The sequence below is a fragment of the Venturia canescens genome, chromosome 7 (genome assembly GCF_019457755.1).
Source record: "Venturia canescens isolate UGA chromosome 7, ASM1945775v1, whole genome shotgun sequence".
NCBI classification, from domain to species: Eukaryota; Metazoa; Arthropoda; class Insecta; order Hymenoptera; family Ichneumonidae; genus Venturia; species Venturia canescens.
In genome coordinates, this window is record NC_057427.1 from 926,281 (window position 1) to 948,014 (window position 21,734).

Genomic DNA, 21,734 nt, shown 5'->3' on the forward strand with positions numbered 1-21,734 from the left:
TTTTAGGTGAAATACACCTCACAATTATATTTTCATATAATTTCGAGATAGGATGAACCGAGTTTAACCTCAGATTAACGTTGGAGAAAACGGGCATAAGGGTTATTATTTCGAAAGTCAAAAAAAGTTTATTATAGATCTAATTCACATACTGGAAAGTAATATGAATTTTATTTGATGATTTTTACTGGTTTTACGGTTTGGGGAATACATGTTCGTGCATTAATAAAATTATGGTCCGTGTAGAAAAATATGATATTCGAATCATTCTGAATGGATATTGAATAATTTGTTCGGTTTGTTTACGTTCATAACGTGTGTTTACGTTTCACGCGTCGTTGAATTTCGCTTTCGCATGGTAGCGAAGTAATTGTAGTGGAATGGGGGTACAGGCGTTCGGTCGGCCAACGGGTGAGTGGAAAGGACAGTGTTGCCAACTCCTACGGACCGTCCCCCCCCAAAATCCATCTGAAATCCCCCTAAAAACCCCTATTTTTGAAGAAGCGCTATATTCCTTCGTAACATTGAATATTGCTTAAAATTATACTTTTAAATAAAAATAAACATTTTTATAATGAATTTTATTATAATAATCTAAAAAATATTCCTGTAATGAAAATTTAATGAAAATATCGGAAAATAAAAACATTGAACAAAAAACATTTAGTGAGAATTAAATTATCATTTAATTTACACCATGTAATTTTTACAATGGAATAAATACAAATAGTGAAAAATGTTATTTATAATAACAAATTAATAAGAGAACAATTGACATTTTATTGTAAGAATTTTTTTCCCGCGTCTTCATATTTCGCCAATGTAGTTATCGAATATTTCGTCGACAACATCGACTGAATCACATTGTTTCTGAGTATTGTTTGCATTTTTGAAATCGTACATACTAACGTTGAACATTTCGAGCATACGGGCAGAAGGAACAAATTTGACGCAAGATCCGGATTGTCTTTGTAAAGTGAACCGTACCATCATAATACTTTGCAGTACTTCAAGAGACAGCTTATTTCGTAATTTATTTTTAATTACGTTGTATGTCGAAAAAGCGCGTTCGACACTTGCATTTGAAATCGGAAGTGTAAGTAGAGCCATTGAAAATTTGGCAATGTTTTCAAATCGCTTTTGACCAGCAGAATCATAATCTACAAAAACGGCTGAATAAAATTCAACGGAATTGACTGTATTTGGCCACGATTTATTTTGCAATTGATTCCATTCTGACTCTGTCTCATTCTTATTGCCGTATAAGTGAGTGCGTTGGAATTTTGCAATAATACCTGTTAAACTGGGTTTCATTCGCGATAATGCGATTTTAGGATGAAGATCGGCCATCGTCTTTAGGATAGATAAGTTGTCCGGCAATCTTTTTTGAACCTCTTGAGCCAAAGTACAGAGAAATTTTTTGCACCTTTCTTTAACATCCAATAATTCTGTTGGTTCAATATCTTGAGCAATGACGTGAAACTCGTAGCCAAAATACATTGCTGAAGTATGCATTAAACAAGATTGAAAATCGAAATTGATCAATTCACTGTCAGTTAATTTCTGCAAGCTCGATGGTACAACGAGCTTTTGCAGTAAGTTTTTGAACATCAAAAAAAGATCCTCAAGTAATTTCGTAGGTTCTACGTAATCACTTTGAAAAAGCAAATTTAATTGCGTTACACTTTTCAGTTCGTATTTTAAAAAAATAAGAAAAGCTTTGTAGGGTAACCTTATCATGATGTTGTATAACTGAGCAGCCATGTGACAATTGTCTTCTGATTTTGCAATTGAAAATAAGAATTGCAATTCTTCCCACTGATTTAAGATGGTATCGATAGCCTCGGATCGAGCAAGCCAACGAGTTCCGCTAAGACCCTGAATTTTATTCGGTTTTCCACTACCATTAATTGTTTCGTACAAAAGCTTATATTTTTCTAACCGTTTGGGGCTGTAAGAAAACCAATTATGCGTTTCTCGAACCAAAAATTCTAATGGACGAGGCAACATTTCCGATGCTTTTTCAGCGCATAAATGAAGTGAGTGACAAACACATGGCATAACGATTAGGTCATCTATTTCACGCTTAAACAAAGCTGTAACTGAGTTGTGTTTTCCAACCATCACACTCGCTCCATCAACGCCAATGCCGACCATATTTTCAACTTTTAAACCATCTTGTTCTAATTGAAGTTTAATGGCACTATGCACACTTTTTGCATCGGCATCGATTAATTTGATTAACCGATAAAACGTTGTAACCACTTCTCGTTTCTCGAAAGAGAAAAATCGCAACATGATACACAACACCTTCTGCGTTGAAAGATCAGTACTCTCGTCGATTATGAGTGAGTATGGACCGTCGCCAATTTCTTGGATAAGTTCTTGGAGCATACAAGGCCCGAGGACGTTCTTGATCAACATCGAACATTTAGTGCGATGGAGTTTCAAATTCGAAATTATATGTGACGAAGGGTCCAGCTGCGGCAGAATGTCGATCATGTGATTCACAGTCTGCAGTGAACTATGTTCTGCAATAAATGCAGCAATTTTCAATTCGGCGATCTTCGTTGCTTCTGTCAGAACTGGCTCAAATGTTGAAGTCAACGGTTCGAATGTCTTTGCTGATTTGTCCAAGGATACAGCTTTTTTATGTTTTTCTGTCTTTGCGTGGTTCATCAAATCCTTTTTGTGAGCTTTCAACGATATTCGACAATATTTGCAGACCGCAGAACATGTATCAGTTGGATCAGGCCCTAGCCAACCTATAATGTAAACCACAAGACATTTAATAATAATAATAAATTATGATATTTATCAATATCAATTGCGAAAGTCCATATAAACATTAACAAATGTTTAAAATAGTTAGTCGGACCATCACAAATAAAGAAGAATTAAAACAGTGCATACTTGAAGAAATATTAAAACATTAGGTGAAAACACATTGGAGGAAACATTAAAAGTATTAGAGGAATCGAAGGAGTACGAGTGTCTATATACTGATGAAAAATTGTAGGAAACTAAGCAAGACGAGGAGGTGAAAATGGAATCAAATTGAGGTTAACTACCTGGAATGAAAAGGAAAAAAGAAACCAGTGAAACTACCACCAAATGAAGCTCTTAATCAAACACATTCTACGAACCGAACCAGAACACACTGGTTCACATAACTTAAATTACCTTTTTCAGGAAAAAACTTTGAAAACCTCGGTTGATCTGCAAGCTTTGAAGAAATCCCTGTGTAGTAAACATTCATCTCATAGATTAAACTAACCGAATTGGAACAATCATTATTTTGAGTTGATTATGTTTAATAATCTTGTAAACGTAAAAACTGAATCTATTTTCATTCGATCCTCGTTTTTCACTTTCAACTTCCACGTATCTTTATATGTATCTTTACATACAACCGTTTTGTCGTTCGGACAGAGCGTAATAATTAAACATAATATTTAATAGAAAAAATTGAGAATGAATATATATTTTATTCGAATTTAGAAAATGCATGTTAACTAACCTTGAAGCGCTGAATCGGTCTCCCAACACTTTACATATTTTTGCAGATATTTTTTGTTTTTTTCTTTTGGCATGCTGTAATGAATTTGAATATAAGTTTGAATTATTAATACCTTTTTTATTTTTTCGCTGATACTTCAAAAAACGAAAATGACTTACTTTGCAATCCGAGAAGGTACGCGAGCGAGCAGAATCAAGAGACTCGGGCCGTGTTCCGATATTGACTGTGACTGTGAGTACTGCGAGTATTTGCTTTGGTATTCGCTCCGTGCGCGTAAACATACTACTTTGAAAGTGAGCGTGTGTCGTGTATACGTATTCCTCCAAAAACGCCGGAGTCCCCTTTATGGTGGCGCTGGCAGTATGCATGAACACACTAATACTATTAGTGTAGTAGTATTAGATTTTTGGCTCCGCCCACGCGCACAGAGCGAATAGAGATGGTGCAGATTCGATAGAGGGCAGGTCGAAAGTACTCGTGGCGCCTCTAATGTCATAATTTATAAGTTTTTGGGGTAGCACTTTCAATACTTTGATTGAAATATAATCATAATAATTGAATATATATATATATAATAATAATACAATAATGATAAAAGATCCCCAAAAATTTTCACTTTTCACCACTAGTGGCGCGGTAGTCTACTTGTACCATCCCTATAGGGCTTACAGTACTCACAGTATCGGAACACGGTCTCGGTCTCGGTAGAATATTTCGTCTTTAACACGCACCGAACACTTGAAAACTCGAAATGAGAGTAGCCCTTAAAAAATTCCCTAGAAAAAAGTTGCCCCTAAAAAAACCCCCAAAAAAAAATTGCCCCTAAAAAAACCCCTAGGCATCTGCGTTGCCCCTAAATTTAGGGGGAAAACCCCTAAGTTGGCAACACTGGGAAAGGACGGGTGGGGAGCGCGAGGCAGGAGAGAGCGCGCGCAGCCGCGCAACATGTTTCGCTTCACTCGCCGCTCGCCGCTCACCGGGCGTCGGGTGAGGAGTGTGAGGATTAGCACCGCTAGTGCGGAGCGCGAGCGTCAGTTCAATTGCTTAAATACTATGCATTATCGATTGTAGATTCCAGTGCATTGAGAAAACGAAGCACGAAATACGATACATGGAATTCTACTTTATCTTTAATGGTTGAAATAATCTTACGCGATTTAATTTTTTTCAATTAATCGAAAAGGTCAGTGGAATTATGATTAAATAATGGACGGTTAAACAAATAAAATAGAAACCAATAAAAGTTGATAACGGTCATAATTTTTATAAAAACAGTTTTCCACTCCCACTCAGATAACTGATTCGATTATAACACCTAAATTACAAAGTAAAAAAACGAAAGAAATTTAGAATCGTGTATATTGATAAAAGACGCGAAAATACAACGAAACAAATATTACAGTTAAAATTGAATGAAAAATAACGATTCGTTCATTTTTGGAAAATATGGACATTTTTTTCAAAATTTGAAAAGCATTTCTTTCCATGGGAAAATTTTTTCTATATTTCCGGGGGTCGTTTCGTTTCTCCAGTTTCTCCTACATTTTGGTGATGTCGTTCGTTGCCTTCATAAAAATTAAAAAATCTTGACTTTCACGTGTTTATATTTCGAAAATATGAAAACGTGCGATTAAAAAACGAGTTGTCTTTGTCGCGTCGGTATAGAGTTAGATTTTTGGTGAATAAACTCAAGCTCGCCCTCGAAAAACAGAACAGCGAAATAAAAATTTGTGATCATGAATCGATTAAGATTCTCTGTGATGTGGTGTAGTGATGACAAGTTAAAAATATGGGAGTATGAAGAAATATCGGAACCGTGATCGGAACCATGCATAGCAGCAGGATAAGAAGATTGTAGAAAGGAGGAGAACGATAGGATCGTGGAGGAAGATGGAGAGCGCGAGGATCGTGGAGGAAAAAGGTAGGAAGATCAAGGGCCGTTCCTGTAAACGTGAGTAACTATACCAACGATTTTTTTTCATAAGTACGAGTGCGCGAAGTATGAAAAATGTCAATATGAAAACTCAATAGGTCAATAGGTCAACTCGATAAAGGATAATTTTTTTTTTATGTAGGTGTACCGCGTACAGTGCTGCCAAATAATTTAATAGATTTGTTACGCCATATAAATATGGCATTTTGATTAAGGTTAATATTTTCTTAATTTCATTTTAATAAAAAATGGCAACCTGGAAAACCTACCTTACCATCGAAAGTGAATAAGTAGTGAAGTAATGTAGGTTAGCATATACGAGCGTTTCAACGTTCGTGAAGGAGGTGGCAAACAGAGCGTAACCAACGATTCAAACGTATATAAAAAAAAAGAGTAGTCCAATAAGGATTTAGTTTATTGTAGACTTCTGTATAAATGTCTGAATTCGTGTTTTGGACAAACATCGATTTTGATCTGATGCTAATCAACCGACTACAGTCTGACAAAAAACAACAATTAACGCAAGAAAAAAATATTTAGAAATTTAAAATCTATCGGCCAAGTTCACGGAGGTTTCTCAGTGTTTGCCGTTATTGTGTCGCTGTGTGGTCGCTGTTCTCCGACGGTGTTAATAAAAATCCGGCAGCGACCACTCGCACGAAAGTCATCGAGCTTGTTTTAGGTTATTCTACTCAAAATGGTAAGTATAACAATGACATGAACGTTGAAATAAAAAATTAATTGTTAATAAAATCCGTTTAAGAAAATTGGAGCTTCAAAGGATATTGCATTCCAAAGAATAATTCATAATTATTTTGAGGTTATGTTGCTGTCAAATAATCAGATGACATTGCATGTTTCGCTAAAATTGATCAAATTGAGTTTGTGAATTTTCCCCAATTTATGTTTAATTTACACTCTCTTTTTCTCTCCGAAATTCTCAGAGTATTCTCGCATACAATGGCGGTGCGATAATCGCCATGAAAGGAAAGAATTGTGTGGCGATCGCAGCCGATCGAAGATTCGGAATTCAAGCGCAAATGATAACTTGCGATTTTGAAAAAATCTTCGAAATGGGACCGCATTTGTTTCTCGGTTTACCGGGTCTTGCTACGGACGTCCAAACCGTCATGGAACGTTTACGGTTTAGATTAAATCTTTATGAACTTAAAGAAAATCGTCGTATGCGTCCGAAAACTTTTTGCTCCGTTGTATCAAATTTACTTTACGAGAAACGATTTGGACCTTATTTCGTTGAACCCATTATCGCTGGACTCGATCCCATCACATATGAACCTTTTATTTGCAATATGGACCTTATCGGATGCATCAACGAGCCTGAGGACTTTGTTGTGGGTGGCACATGCACGGAACAACTCTATGGAATGTGTGAATCCCTCTACGAACCTGATATGGAACCAGATGATCTTTTTGAAACTATCAGCCAAGCCCTGGTCAATGCCTGTGACAGAGATGCTATTTCCGGTTGGGGAGCAATCGTTCATATAATGTAAGTTTCAATTTATCGTTCAACTGCTACTCTTTCATATTTGTCCGATTTATGAACGATTTATGTTTGTTCGTATAATTTGTTGAATGTAGAAATGTGTTTAGACAATTCTTCTTTCTATTTGTTATACATACTTTATTCATAGATTTTCTCGGTTTACAATAAATTCTTTTTTTGCTTCATATGCTCCTCACAGATTTTTTTTCAGGATACTTCATTAATTGTCATTTCTAACTCTTCTTTCTCACTTACTTCGAGTTATTTTTCAGACTACCAATTTTTTACATTTTACAAGTATCTTTATTCCACTGTATCCACTTATCTGTTTAAAGAATTCTTCTTGGTTCCTTAGCTTACATGCTCTGATACAATTTATGTAATCATGCATTTCTGTATCTTGGTCATTAGTTTAGTTTTTTTTTTCAATACCTAACTTTTACCTGCATTTGCAGTAAAAAAAAATTAGTGTTTTAATTTATAGGTAAGGGTTATTATTGTCGTGATTGCATCGGATTTTCTTAATGTTTGTTACAGTGAAAAGGACAAGGTCACAACAAGAACTGTCAAGACACGTATGGACTGAAAATCCTACTGTACCCAATATTGCCTCTTTTTTTTTACTACAAGCGGGATGCTCATTATTTCTTCACATGTATCAAGATATAGATAATAAAAGATTGAAAACACGAAAAAAATGACAGAGATTTTCCCGTGTGTTCAAAAAAAATCATCAACCTTATTTTTATTCTATTTTGAAAGAGCGTCGTTTCGAAAAGCGCCGTCTTTCGGCAAGGAATGTGACTATTTTTTATTTCGAAGATGGCCGCCTTTCGGCTGCTTTAGTTAGCGAGTAGCGAGCCGGCGGTAAATAATTTTGCAAAATTGTTTCATTTTGCGATAAAAATCCACATGACAATGGTTACTAACGTGTTGTGCAGAAGTTTCAAACATCTAGGAATTACGAAAAAATGTAAGTTATGGAATAACCTCGATTTAAACTGTCCAAATAAAGGTCTGATGAGATTAACTCTAAATTTCGAACTGAAACTCAATTACATTGTTTCAATATTCATTCGAGATCAAAGGATTTTAATTGCTTCTTAAATTTATTAATAGAACTGTTGATTTACTACCATAAACGGGAAAATTATAAAAACGAGCACTATTTTTCATACCATGGAAAACTTGTATTTCAATCATACGAAAGTGAAACTTAACCTTACTTATGGTTATTATCATTCGATTGAAAAGAAGTAAAAAAAAAAATCCCTTGAAAACTATCGATATAAGAGGTAAAGAAAAGTATACAGCGATATTTTTCTGGTTCATGGGATTTTTTTTGTGAAACCTTTTAAAATATAGAAATGATGAATTTTGATAATTGCATGAGTATTTTTTTCAAATATCAAACAGATGCCGTTGTAGTTCGTTACTGTTCAACCCAGACATCTACAATAACGAAAACTGGCGGGCCACTTTTTTACAATACCGAAAATGTAAATGACAAAAGATATTATGAGCCCAATCTCCGTTTGTCAACGATACCATTGCCAATTCTTGACACCAATCTTCCTCCTCATCCTAGTGGTCGAATTCACGAATTTCCAGTGAACATTAAAGCAATAATAGGAGAGCCACCGAAGCTTGAACAGCGCCAAGAAGATTCTAGAATTGACAAGTCTCTGGATCTTCCGACTAATGGAGGAATAAGTGAGAAACAAGCTGTGACAGCAATTGTCATAAGAAGACGTAAAATGAGACGACATAAGCTGAGAAAACTGAGGAAAAGGATGAAATTTTATTGGGGAAAAATAAAACAAAGACGTGAGATGCAAAAAGAGAAAAACTTTCACGCAGAGCTGTTGGCCCAGATAAAAAAAGCTGAGCAATTTGATGCTGAAACACATATTAACTATCGCTTGAGTCTACTCGACCAAGTTCGTTGGCCGAATAAATATCGAGGTGTTGTGTTGCCAGAAGCTCAAATACGAGAATTCTTGGAGCGGGACAGAAAAAAACGTGAGGCTAAGCTGAACAAACCACGGCTGAAGTTGTAAACACGATCTTCAATGAGTTATAACAAATAAATCAATCTATAAAATCCGTGTTGATCATTCTGATCTTATATGTGTTAATGAATAAAGGAAAGAATTAGAGGAAACAATCGAATTCCCATTTTCCCCAATAAAATGAAGATTGAAAAAAAAGCAATAAAACTTTTTATAAAAACGTTTTATATACGTTTTTTATTCATTTTCTTGGAAAAAAAAAAAAAGACAGAAAACAATGATAATAAGTCACTCTTGCTCGCTCGTTCGGACACTCAAACATTAAGCTACTATTTACACCTTTTTACTTTCATTCGTTTCTTTACTTCTCGAAGAACTTATGTCTACGTTATCTGTCCCGTGGAAGACCATATATTTACAATTTCACGTTTTCTTTTTTTACGTAATTGTTTACGTATGTCACGCAAGTCGAAGGCCACACACTTAATCTCTAAAACGTTTTTCGTCATACGAGTTAATAAATATAAAGAGGGCGATAAAGCCCGAATTCGGCACGTGGAATCCGCAAAAAATTCACTAACATGGATCGAAGCAGCACACACGTTTTTTTAAACACGTAAAAATTCAACTCTTTCGAAAATAATCGCTTTTCTTGACATATTAACGCGTTCATACTTTATGAATTTATATTATTTACACAGACACACATTCGTTAAATATGATTGCGATATAAAAACAAGTTTGCAACAGTCGTAGAGAATGAGATTTGCCCCTTGATCACTTTCAGCGGGTCGTTATGACCCGACCACCAAAACTGACATTTGAAACTCACCATTTGTAAACCCTTGTCGAGAGACAGGAATTTTTTCAGAAGTTACGGACTCAAATTAACCGGAGTTTCACAGATACAGTGTAGTAACAGTCGGGACAAAATAAACTAGAAATCCAGAGTCAAAAGTTTCATTTTCGAATGACGAAGTATCATTTGGGCAAAATATTGGGCTTCGGTCCATCGATAGTTTTTCTCATTCCGGGTATCCTTCCCGTTTTCAAAGTGTTACTTCTTCCGGAGAAATAATCTTCGATTTCCTGAAGCGATTTGTTTTGGGTTTCGGGTAAACAAATGTAGAAGTAAACTGTACCGAAGAACGAAATGAAACCGTACATAAGAAAAGTTCCGTGTCTCGTGATGGCCTCGCACAAAAGAGGATAAGTTTTAACGACCATAAAGACAAACGAGTGAGCGGTCATGGTGGTCAAACCTCCGATAACTCCCCGTACCGCGACGGGATAAACTTCGCCTATCATGACCCAAGGTATAACCAAAAATCCAAGGGTACACGTGATCGTATAAACGAATATGCAGGCGACTGGAATCCACGTGAAACTAGGCGTTATAGAATTCTCTTTCCAGTATGCCAAATACCACATGTAAGTTCCTAACCCCAACATCGATAATCCGCAACCTACCGAAGAGATCATAGTCAGTGGTCGTCTGCCACATCTGCGACACAGTATACATGCCGCAATCGTCGATAACAATCTAACGACTCCCAAAATAACAGCTGCTAAATATTTGTCTATCGTTGTACCGGATTCTTCGAATAACTCGACCGCGTAAAAGGTTACGGCATTCGTACCGGACCATTGATAAATAAAAAAGTAAAGAAACAGCAGTATGTAAGGCTTCAAGGCGTTCGGCTTCAATATCGCCCCGAAGATCTCGCGAGGTGTCGTCAATCGTTTGATATTGTTTTTCGCTGAAAAATTAATAAGCGTGTCCATCTCTTTGTCCAAGTTGTACGTACTGCCACGAAATTTTTGTAACGCTGCTCGTGCCTTTTCAGGTTTGTTACGCGATATGAGGTACGACGGAGTTTCCGGAAATATGAACATCAACACTAAAGCGAACAGAGGAATCAGACCGCTTATCGCTGCACAAATGTTCCACGAGAGCATACTTCCCAATGCATACTCTATCAACACTCCGGTACTGACTCCTACACTCGCCACCGCAGTCAACATTCCACGCAGATGAGGCTGCGTCACTTCGCTTGTGTAAACACGAGCAGGGGCACCGACCATGCCTGAACCCAAGCCCACGAAAAAACGACCTGCATAGATCATCTGCACGTCCGTCGCAAACGTTATTAACAACCAACCCAATAATGCTGGAACTTCCGTGATGATCAGTGAACGTTTGCGACCCAGTAAGTCCATCATGTATCCGGAGAGAATACACCCGATTGGTGTACCGATGGATGACATACTCGCTGCAACAAAACAATGCAAACTCAGTTTCAGTTTCATCCTCGTCGGGTTGGGCATTGTAGCCTCGATTTCTCATGGAAGCACAATCGGTTACACTTTGGCTTTCCAAAATACGGTTTTCCAGGCTCAAACAATTGCCGGCTCAATTTGAAAAGATGCATATTCGAGGATTGAAACTTGAGATCGTTGAGCAGATTTTATTCTTACCAATCCATGACGCTTCGTCAATACCGATAGGAATGATGCTATTTTTTTGACGCAATTGTGGAATGGCAATGGCCGAAAAGCCAAATACCATGCCCGTGTTTATCGTGCCGAGTTGAGCAACGAATGCGGCCAGTACTTGTCTCAAGGCACTTCCTCTAGCTTGTTTCTCCTCCCGGGCACCCTCCCGATGATTCCCGTTGATCGCTACAGCAGCTAGCGCGGCCTTTTCATCTTCGGCTAAAGAGTTTAGCGGTTGGATTTTAGCTGTGAGCAGCGATGATTGATCCACAAGACTTTTCTTCTCCTTCTCGAAATCGGCGGAGTTGTGACTGCTCAAAAAACATTGGCCATAATTATTTCAGTTGTCGTTTCATTTGAACGACACAAAGTTTATTATTTTTCAACCTGGGCATTCGAAGAATGATCTCAGCTCGTTCAATCGCAATAAAATCGTTCGGGAGCAGTAAAAAAACTTGAAATGTGCAATGAATAAGTGAAGAATCGTCACAGAACCGATTTTTCTCTTACGAATTAATGAACGGTGCACAATTAATCATTCTTACAGCACTCCCACTCTTATTAACAATACCGATTGATTCTGAACTCTCAATTTCTTTGCAATACGTTTTTTATTTTAACATCGACGAGCATCCGTCTTGCGAATGTTTTTCGCACGATGAATTTTTAACACGTGACCATTGTAGCACACTTTTATTAGAGACGGTGATGTGTAATCGTTCGACTGTCCGGAATTTGAAAGAAGACGAAAGAAAAAAAAACAGTTCATTGCTTAGCTACGTGGATGGACTCGCTTCTTTTTCTTCTATTTTAATTAGACCAATTATGAAGTTTAACGGGCTTGATAACACGTGCCATGCCGACACACTTTAGATTCGATATAATAAATACCCCTTGCACACAGTTCGGATTAAGGTATTACGTGCAGTGCGAGAGAACAACAACTTGTTTCGAAATTTATCTTCCTTTTTCACCATAAAAATTTGTTCCAACATTGAAAAACAAAAAGGAACGGAAAATTTTGCAAACTTGGCAATTTCAATTGCATTATGTTACTTTTCATTTTTATCCATTTCGTCTTTCGGTTGTTAAACACGCATAAATTTAGCTTAATGCGAGCGTGATATTGCCCTTGCGATTATTCCGAGAGTTCAGTGCAGTCGATTGACCTTCGCTCTTCAAACGCTTTTTCTATTTCCCCTCGATTCTCACACTCTCGCTGTATTCATCAATTCTTTTGTACTTCGAATCTCGTTTTTCACTCTTTCTTTCTTTTCATTCCCATAGCAACGTCTAAAAACAGTATGTTACGACGGAAATTTACGGGCGTGGGAACTACTAAATTTCGGAATTGAAGGAAGGCGTCGTTTTCGTAATAAACGATCTAAGCCTTATCGCTTTTTCTTGTCACCGTGAATCTTCCTCCATAAAATATAAAATTTCTGAAAAATTCATGAAAATATTGCGCACCCAATAAAGTCCCGAGATAAGTTCGAGTTTATAATATATTTCATGCAGACCAATATCAGTGTTTGCTCGTGCCTGAGATTTTGCAGTTTCGTTAACGTTTGAATGTTGGTTAACTGCATTATTTGCACAATTATAATCACCGAAACAAGGGAGGTCATTCAATCCGAAATACTAATATTCGATAAAAAGTAAAAAGACAACGAAAAGCGTGACGAACAAAAAGAAGATTCTGTGATAAATGATCGGAACCTAATGAAGGAAAGTTTTCATTTAACTTTGAATCATTTGAATTTAAGCGAATCCTCGTATTTTCATTCAGAGCACACGGAATGCGGAAAACGAAAAACTCGAGCGGTTTTCCGAGACTCGAACCAGTCACGAAGGAAATGCATTTTTTCGCGCTACCTTGGCTTTTGACTCGTTTGGCTCTCTCGCTGGCAAGGATGCTGTAACCAAGACGAGATATATAGCGGAGCATACAGGTGCAACGTATAGCAACATTGATCTTTAAACCTCACGTGTCTGCGCTTCCTTCTCGCGACCGAATTAGAAACAAAATTTCGCAATAACGACACGATCTCTATGCAATCTGAGATATTTAGTGCTCACGAAAATGTGGCATCTCGATGATTTCTTGCCTCGCACGTTTTTCCGTGGCTTTTCTGCTGCTTTGCACGATGAAAATCAATGATTTTCATTTAAAAACTTCATCATTCCTGGGCCCCAATCTTTTCAAGTTCTTTACCAATTAAAATTGTTCAGCTCATCGACAACAAAAAATTGATGCTCATTCGGTAGTCGTTATTAAATAATATAATTGAAGAGTGAAAGAAAAAAAATGAAAGAACTAAAGAAAAAGCTGTCGATTTCATTGACTCAACTAAAATTGGCAACGATTCGTTCGTCGTTTCTTTGTATCTCAAAGTATCTTTCGTTAGTCATCTTGCGCGTTCCCTTTCGAGATTTTTTGAGGGCTCAATATTTGGTTTTTCTATTGGCTAAGATGGAAAATTTTTCACTTTTCCACTCGGCCTCTTTGCCGTTGACTTTTTAACTCGTCGAAGACGAGTTTTTCCAGCGGGCACGCAATCGTGAATATTTCTCTACTCATTAATCGTTGAATATGCAATTTTGCTCGTCCACTCGTCCGACGACTTTATAATATTTACGAGCAATAATAACTGCGAAATGAGTGAAAAACATAAAACCATCTAAAATGTCGTCGGTTTTTCTTGTTCCAAACTCAATAATTGAACGAATTTGTTCAAATGATTTCTACAATTGGAGCTCTCTGTGGCTCAACTAAATGTACGATCGTTAAAATTTTATTGTTAAAAATATTACGAAATTCACGTTAATCGTTTCATTTCGAACGTATTCGCCGAACGTTTGAGTCTAGTCGTTTTTTTTATTGCTCCCTGATATCTCTCAACTTTTATCTCTCCGCATTTCCTTGCTTTTGCTCTCTCCTCTCACTCACTCTCACTCTCCACGAGTCCTAACGTAATCTCGTTTTTTTTTCTGTCGCGCTTGATCATCAGCTGTAACAACATTTCGCATGTTTGCATTGAGCCCGCCAATATTTCTGTTTTATTAAAAATTCGAAGTCACCGAAAGATCATAGCGTAGACTCCCTTTTTCGAATGTTTAAAAAATTCTCTCGAAGGCTCGTTAAAAATAATCAGATGAACCGATCCTCTGAATCCTTTTTATCCTCATTTTCTTAGATTTTTTCAATGATCGTTTATAGCTTGATTATACGATTGGAAATGCAATAGAATTAACTCCTCCATTATCTTTCTGTTTATCTTTCTCTCCGCCTATTTTTCACTTTGGACGTTTCCCTGCACTCGACGTCGATGGCTACAGATATAACTCGCAGTATATTTCAAGCTCGTGACACTGTAATCGAACATTTATAACGAGCTTTCGCGAAGCTCGAAAGTGGAGTGAATGTCAGTCTCTCGATAAGGATGACCTTGCTGTTTTAATGAGACAACAATATATCAATTATTATTCTCCAGTATTAACGGAAATGGTTGATCGTGAGATCTACGGATTCTGTGACCAATGAAATTGCACGAAAGAACTTTACAATCGTACACAAGCGAAAGAAGCGTTTATCCTTTTTCGTAAATTTTCGAAACTGAATAACAGATAAAGGCGAATATTTTTTCTCAAGAATCTTTGTGACTTGGTGATTTACACAGATTCAGGTGTGAAGAGTTCGGTGATGCAATCGGCGCTCAATACCGTCCCATTTATGAAAGTCTCGAGTCATTATTTCGCTGATAATGACACGAGGGTGGGTGCTTTTCAATGATTTAACGAAAAAGAAAATAAATAGTGGTTTAGTCAAACGAAAGAGAATGCGAAGCGACGCGAGGAAATATTCATGAATTATCGACTCGATTTTTGTCCTCGTCAATGAAATAATGAAACAGCCATTACTCACTTGTCCATCTTTGGAAAATGTTGAGATTAAAAATCCGATAAATTGGACCAATTGTCGACGTGACGATGCAACGAGAGGAAGGAAGACCGAGGGAAAGTGACGAAAATAATAAAAATATCACAGTTCGTCGATCACAGAAAAAACCAGTACGATGATTTTTCAAATGAACGTCGATTTTTTTGGTGGACGATCAACATTCGCAATCGATGGTCCCATGTCGAAAACGATTGCGCGAAAAAACAGTGTTGATTCGGTGCTTTCTTCGCGACCGTTTCATTTGTTCGAAATTTTAGCTTCCGAGTCTTTTTTTTATTCAAGATTATCAGCGACTTTGATCGGCTATCGTGGCACGAGTAGGCTTGACACGGACGATTATCACTTGACGAAGTTTCGTGACTTTTTTGTTTGTTCTCGTTTTCCGTACCAATGTTGACGTTCAGTCACGTTCACCGAGCAACATCCTGCACGTTTGAGTAATCGCGAGCCACTGTAGACTCGTGCTCGTCGCTACCAAAGCTTTATACTTAAAGCGCGCTTTTGGCGATGATGAAAAAACTCTATCCGAGCGCGTCACGCACGCGGAGTGGAGGAAAGATCCGACGCTCAGCATCGCACTTTCGCGCTTTAACTGTTCGAATCTTTTCCCGCCGAAACGCAGATGAAGCGCCGCTCCATCCAAATCCGTTTCTCCGAGTCTCATCCCATCGCCTCCCGTAGTTATTTTTATTTCTCAATTATTCCGAATCCAGTGAATCATTTTTTCTTTCTCGTTTTTCCATGAAATCGGTGTTTTTTTTTTCCCCAAACCTAAACTGCAGTTGAATTATCTTCTTTTCCACTTAATTTTAATGATACTTTTGGCTTATCGAATTGCTATAAAATTCGGCTCGAAATTTCGCCGATTTTCGTTCGATTCGTTTCTGTTGTTTTTGGAAACTTTTTGGATTCACTCGGATCTCAAAGTGCATTTGACGTTGCCCAACTTCATTTTGGCACTCGAACTTTAATGATAAAAGAGAAATGACTCTGAGCGTGGGAGGGGCACCGTTTCGAGGAACTCAAACGTACGAGACCATCTGCAAGGCTAGACAAAAAGTAGGAAAAGGGAAAACGGCGGGCGATGAATATTGCTGGCCATTTTCCAACGAGACAATGAACGTGAGAACTTTCAGGGGCAACAGGAAAACTCACGAGTCGCGAAACTACGCTCTCTCTGCAAAAATTGAAAAAAAAATCATTCTTCGAATTCTATCGATATGTGCTGTTGAATTATGATCGAGCAAATAGATAAAGCGTTCAAGATCCTCCGTATTTGGATCATCGTCAATAGACTCTTATCTCGTCTTTGGATCACTCCCATTTTGATAAACGGAGTCAGCCACGATGCTCGTAAATATAAGATTGAAGCCTTGGGTTGAAGCAATAAACTTGTGTTTTGAAAAAAAAAAAAAAAAAACGAAATCAAATGTGCTTTCAGTTTTACAGTGCTCAAGAATAATTTGAGCTTATCTTTCACGACAATTGATTAACATAAATTTCAGACGGTTGCAGCGCGCTTTTGTCTCCTCATTTCGAAGCCACAGACGACTCTGAATCTCGAACGTGAGTGATCGATGGTCGATAAAACAGAACAAACACAGGATCGATCCGAAAATCCTCTGAATGAGTGTTACCTCAAAGCGGCAATATTTGCGTCACTAGAGCACAGCCTTGGAGGTATTTTTATGAATCTAATAGCAATTATTTTTCAGATTAGCGGGAATTTGTGATACGAATAAATTCCAAGAACGTTCATCCACCTACCGAGGTGATTCCATAACTTTTTGAATCGCACGCCGCCGCAGCGGGAAACTTATTAGCCAAGTATATTAAAAGATAAAAACAAGAGCATAAAAGAAAAGCCAGCGGGGAAGCTCTGCCGTGTTCTTATTTACGCGAATATGCCGAGTTATGAGGTCACAGCGTTTTTCAAACCGTTCTCACCGTTGCGATTAAAAATCGGAAAATTCGTGAAAAATTTTTTTGAAAATAATCGAGCTCGTCTGTGGCATTAACAGATCTCTGTCTGCGCCTCTACCTTTGTCACTGAAACGCACTTTAAGTGCTTCATTCACTGACTCATCAACACTTGTTTGCTAAGTAATAAGCGTTGGCGTTTAAAACTGTTGCGCGAGGACTCGCCCGGTCGCATCGTTAATACTCGTGAGACAATTTGTTTATTGTCACGGTATATGTGCGTGGAAACCACGTGGACGCTTATGCACATGAATACTCTTTTCGTTTCAACTCTTTTGATGCGCGAGATTTATCCGGCGCTGAGAACGCTCGGCTTTTTCGGAAATCAAACTCACCCACGATTTCTCCGATTCTCTCTTGAAAATAAAACTTTTGGTGGAACCTGCGCAATAAACTATGATTAAAGTCGTTTGAAAATCTAACAGAAATCGAAGAACGAGGCAAATAGTGTTCTCCCCAAAGAGGTAAACTTTGCGAGAGACAAAAAATCTAAGCAGTTCCCGAAATAGCTTTGGGGACAGGCGATGAAAATTCTCTTCGGATACGTAACTTTGATTACGTTTTTAGTCACTCGCCTCGATCGATCATCGACGAGAGTGACCCAAATTTCGGTCTGCAATTAAGGTAGGACTCTTTTGCGGAGCAGCCGGTTAGAGGGGCACTCCTATGCTTTAACATGGGAAGCCAACTGCGCGTGAATTTAGTTTCTCATTTTCAATTTACATGTGAAATGATAATTGTGTACTTTTAGATTAAATAATAATTCTTTCAACCATAATATTCCTAATTCTGGCGAAAAAAAGCTTCATCTTTTATATTTCAAAGTATCAAACATTTCGCAATAGTAGCTTGGTTTCAGCTTTGTCGCACTGTTTTGAAGAGAGAGAGACAAACTTCGTTTATTCATTTTCTTTTGCACATTGCAGATAAACGGTACGGTGGAATCACTGTGAATTTAGCGAAAGTTATCTTAACAGGTGGCTCATGTACCTGTCTTCGTTTCATCTAAAAGTGGCGTTTTTAACAGTAGTTTCTCAATGTTTTTTTTTTTTTTCGTTTTTTTACCCTCTTCCATAAGATCCAATGTAAAAAACTAATTGAATTTTCTCAGAAACGCTATGGTCGAATCCGTTGAAATTTTGCGAACAAATAGTTTATACAAATTCGAATTCGCATCAAAATCCCTCTTTTTTTGCTTCCTCATAGAGGAAGCTATGTGATGATGAAAATTTTTTTTTCCCAGTTTTCAATGTCAATGTGCTCAAAATGTCTCAAAACATCGAAAAATCATATTTAGAAAAAATGTCCGGATGTGTGTGTGTGTGTGTGTGTGTGTGTGTGTATGTTATGGCACTGCAAAATTAAAACGCTTATAACTCGGAAACGGTTTGAGATACAGGGCTACCGTTTTGCACAGATGTTAATCTATTCACGCTCTTCATTCTCTGATAATTTTGTCAGAATTTGTAAAAAATTACGAATCTGACGGCGTTTCGAAATTTTCATAAAAAGGGTGTCGACGCTCTAACTTTCGAAAATTTTAAGATTTATTAATAATTTTTTTAATATAAATAGACTATCATAATAGGAAGGTTGGTATTGAATTTGGGGAATATCGGTTGAGCGGTTTAAATTTTATGATTTTTTGAATTTTACGAAAATATGAGTTTTTCAAAAAATCGTCTAACCGCCTCAATTTTTGGAAATTTTTTAAGATATTGTATATAAGTCTGTGCTTCCTCTACACTTTCCAGCAAAGTTGTCGGAATTATTTAATTTCAATGTAAATAAAAAAAGGATGAAAATTGAAAGTTGCAAACTGTTTTTTCTGATGGCTCGTCATTCAATTTTTTTTTTATGGATTTAAACAAAGAGATAAATTAAAGTTCGTGAAAGAAGGTAGAGAAAATACATTATTTCCTTGTATACAAAAAAATGCTGCAAATAAAAATATGCAAATTGCTTCCTCAAGATGGTCAAGATGCACGGATGCTCGAAGCTTCCTCTATGAGGAAGCCAAAATGAAAAATATAGCACCTCATAGAGTAAGCTTTGAGCATCGTGCATCTTGACCATCTTGAGGAAGCAATTTGCAAATTTTAATTTGCAGCATTTTTAAATATATTATGTTACCGTGTTTCACTTTAATTCAATTGATTAGCACAATTCAGTATTAGTTGAAAACACTTTTCTCGGTGCATAAACACAATTTCGATGCTTTTGTTGTTCTCTTCTCGCACTATTGATACGCTATTTCCTCTGAGCCACCAGAGGGTGGCAGAAATCTTGGCAAACTAGTCGACATTTGACAGAGCGAAGAGGTTTTTCATCACTCGCGTATCTCGCTCGACTTCTGACAGCTGTCAATTTCAATGGAGCTTATGAAATGACGTTTTTCACGTCGTTGCTAGCAAGCAGAGACGAGCACGCAGCATCGCCGCAGGTTGCCATGGAAACTGAGACGCCGCGAACGATTGAACCCCGTTTTTTTTTTTTAAATTTTCTTATTGTCCCTTCCAAACTTTAGCAAAAATTCATTCCGTGAGATTATTGGCACGGGCCGGCACGAATGTTTGGAGGCAATCAATGCGCTTCCTCGAATACCGAAATTTCGGCTCGATAAAAATGTTGCCAAAGGAAAAGAAATGAAACTATTTATTCAGCAACTTTGTAACCGGAAATCTCGATCGAATTCGTTTCGGTTTTGACACCCAACACTCAACTTGAAAACACGAAAAATCTTGCGAGCGATTTACAGAGTTCACTCAAATCCAACGATCACTAGTTACCGCAGCACGATCTCCCGGAGATTTCCAATTGTAAACATCAATTTTTCCAGTCGAAGCGGTCGTCGGTCAAATTGAGTTTTAGAATTAATTGAGCTAACGAGAGAGATTACTCACTCATCTTCGTCATCGTCGACGAAAGTATTATAATTTACGTTGTAAGCCATGTCCGATGAACGGACACGCAGACGTCTGTGGTTATGGCAAGTATGGGACACTCGTGCTCGTTGTATCGCTAAGCTAACCGGCTCGCCGGTCACGAGTTTAATTTATATCATATTTCTTACTCCCGCCAGTGGCCGAGTCATGTGCTCGCTGGTGTCGTAATTTTCGTACGCTTTTTGTTTATTTATTTATATAAAATCATATTAATCGCACGCCCGCTATCTCGAGCGTCGCTCGCTCACACACTCTTTATCTGAAGAAGCGTGGTGGGTCAGCTCTGCCAAAGTCTAGATCGTCGTCGGGATCGTCGCGACCGTTAACGATTGAAGATTCAGACGCGAATGAATGAAGAAGGAGCGAGAAAATTGTAATTTCAATACTCACTGGTCCGCCGTCGGAGGTTCGGGCTCGTACGTATCGTAATCCAAATTAGTCATTTCGAACTGCGCGCAACGATTGCCGAAGATTCATTGAAAGGAACAACCAAATATCAAAGAAAAAAACTCCAATGCGATCAGAATCCGATCGAATCGATGACCCGAGAGATCTTGCTCGTTTTGCTCACATTTTGATCGATAAATAATATATTTATGAGTGGTCGGTCAGCAATTAAATAAATCTTTACCGAAAAAGATACTATTTGGGGAGATACGAGATCGGGGACAAAACACCTTCGTCGAGCTCTAGAAACATCTGTGCGGGCAGAGCGAGGGGATTCGCCGATTAAATACCCGATTCGCGGACTTTATTTATCAGCATTGAAAATCAAGTATCGTGGGTTGTCACGAGACCCCTGCGATATCGCGGACCGCGTGATCGTTTCACGAGGCGTACGCATCGAAAAGCAATAATAACCATGAGAAAAAAGTGAAAGAAAGGAGAAAAAATAATGCGAGCGCGGTTGAATACAAGCCTGTCTCCTCGTGACGATACGTGACGCGATTCTTGAACGAGAAAAAATCACCCAGGATTATAAAGAGCAGACAGCGAAACTCGAACTTGCCACTGTACAAGAAATTCTTTCTCTAACCACTTTGCCACGTTTCCCCCTCCAACTTCCAGGCTAATTTTATCCCACTAATACTAACGCGTGTCCATCCGAATCGTCCTCGACCTCGTCACCCTCAAACTCCAGTCAAAAATAGGACAAATGGCAAACCGCATCCTCGTCTCAATTCTCATCCAAAACTAATTAGGAATCTCGAATCTAGAGATACGACAGCGACTCGGTGTCAAGTATTGGAAGAAAATTTACGATCGAAATTTTCTACACTCTTTTATTTTATCTTCCCTGCAGCCTGCTTCCCCGCGTCCTCAGTAAGATCGCGGAAATGATCGTTTTTTTCTCATTTTCGAATTTTCTACTCTATATTC

The 21,734-nt window shown here is 37.9% G+C and overlaps 4 protein-coding genes across 8 annotated transcripts; 2 read left to right on the forward strand and 2 right to left on the reverse strand.

Moving 5' to 3' along the window:
* Nucleotides 1-760: 760 nt before the first annotated feature.
* Nucleotides 761-4,325, reverse strand: LOC122413529 (uncharacterized). 3 transcript variants are annotated; one of them, XM_043423942.1, is made up of 4 exons: nucleotides 3,679-3,891; nucleotides 3,521-3,594; nucleotides 3,184-3,240; nucleotides 761-2,765 (listed from the first exon to the last, which is right to left on the reverse strand). In XM_043423942.1, the coding sequence occupies exons 2-4, from the start codon at nucleotides 3,591-3,593 to the stop codon at nucleotides 808-810; spliced, it is 2,088 nt and encodes a 695-aa protein (XP_043279877.1). In that variant the 5' UTR covers nucleotide 3,594; nucleotides 3,679-3,891; the 3' UTR covers nucleotides 761-807. The 3 variants fall into 3 exon arrangements, with proteins under 3 accessions (XP_043279877.1, XP_043279878.1, XP_043279879.1); XM_043423943.1 differs by having other exon boundaries at nucleotides 3,184-3,226; nucleotides 3,679-3,890; XM_043423944.1 differs by having other exon boundaries at nucleotides 2,668-2,765; nucleotides 3,184-3,226; nucleotides 3,679-4,325.
* Nucleotides 4,326-5,995: 1,670 nt separating this feature from the next.
* Prosbeta3 (proteasome subunit beta type-3) lies at nucleotides 5,996-7,658 on the forward strand. Its single transcript, XM_043423092.1, has 3 exons — nucleotides 5,996-6,153; nucleotides 6,398-6,963; nucleotides 7,498-7,658. The coding sequence occupies exons 1-3, from the start codon at nucleotides 6,151-6,153 to the stop codon at nucleotides 7,544-7,546; spliced, it is 618 nt and encodes a 205-aa protein (XP_043279027.1). The 5' UTR covers nucleotides 5,996-6,150; the 3' UTR covers nucleotides 7,547-7,658.
* A 101-nt stretch (nucleotides 7,659-7,759) lies between these two features.
* On the forward strand, nucleotides 7,760-9,124 carry LOC122413023 (uncharacterized). The gene is made up of 2 exons (XM_043423091.1): nucleotides 7,760-7,933; nucleotides 8,377-9,124. Exons 1-2 carry the CDS (start codon nucleotides 7,873-7,875, stop codon nucleotides 9,018-9,020), a joined length of 705 nt encoding a protein of 234 aa, XP_043279026.1. The 5' UTR covers nucleotides 7,760-7,872; the 3' UTR covers nucleotides 9,021-9,124.
* A 66-nt stretch (nucleotides 9,125-9,190) lies between these two features.
* Nucleotides 9,191-20,853, reverse strand: LOC122413022 (facilitated trehalose transporter Tret1-like). 3 transcript variants are annotated; one of them, XM_043423088.1, is made up of 3 exons: nucleotides 20,745-20,853; nucleotides 11,451-11,779; nucleotides 9,191-11,245 (listed from the first exon to the last, which is right to left on the reverse strand). In XM_043423088.1, exons 1-3 carry the CDS (start codon nucleotides 20,795-20,797, stop codon nucleotides 9,954-9,956), a joined length of 1,674 nt encoding a protein of 557 aa, XP_043279023.1. In that variant the 5' UTR covers nucleotides 20,798-20,853; the 3' UTR covers nucleotides 9,191-9,953. The 3 variants fall into 3 exon arrangements, with proteins under 3 accessions (XP_043279023.1, XP_043279024.1, XP_043279025.1); XM_043423089.1 differs by lacking the exon at nucleotides 20,745-20,853 and adding an exon at nucleotides 20,313-20,377; XM_043423090.1 differs by lacking the exon at nucleotides 20,745-20,853 and adding an exon at nucleotides 15,394-15,870.
* Between the last annotated feature and the right edge of the window lie 881 nt (nucleotides 20,854-21,734).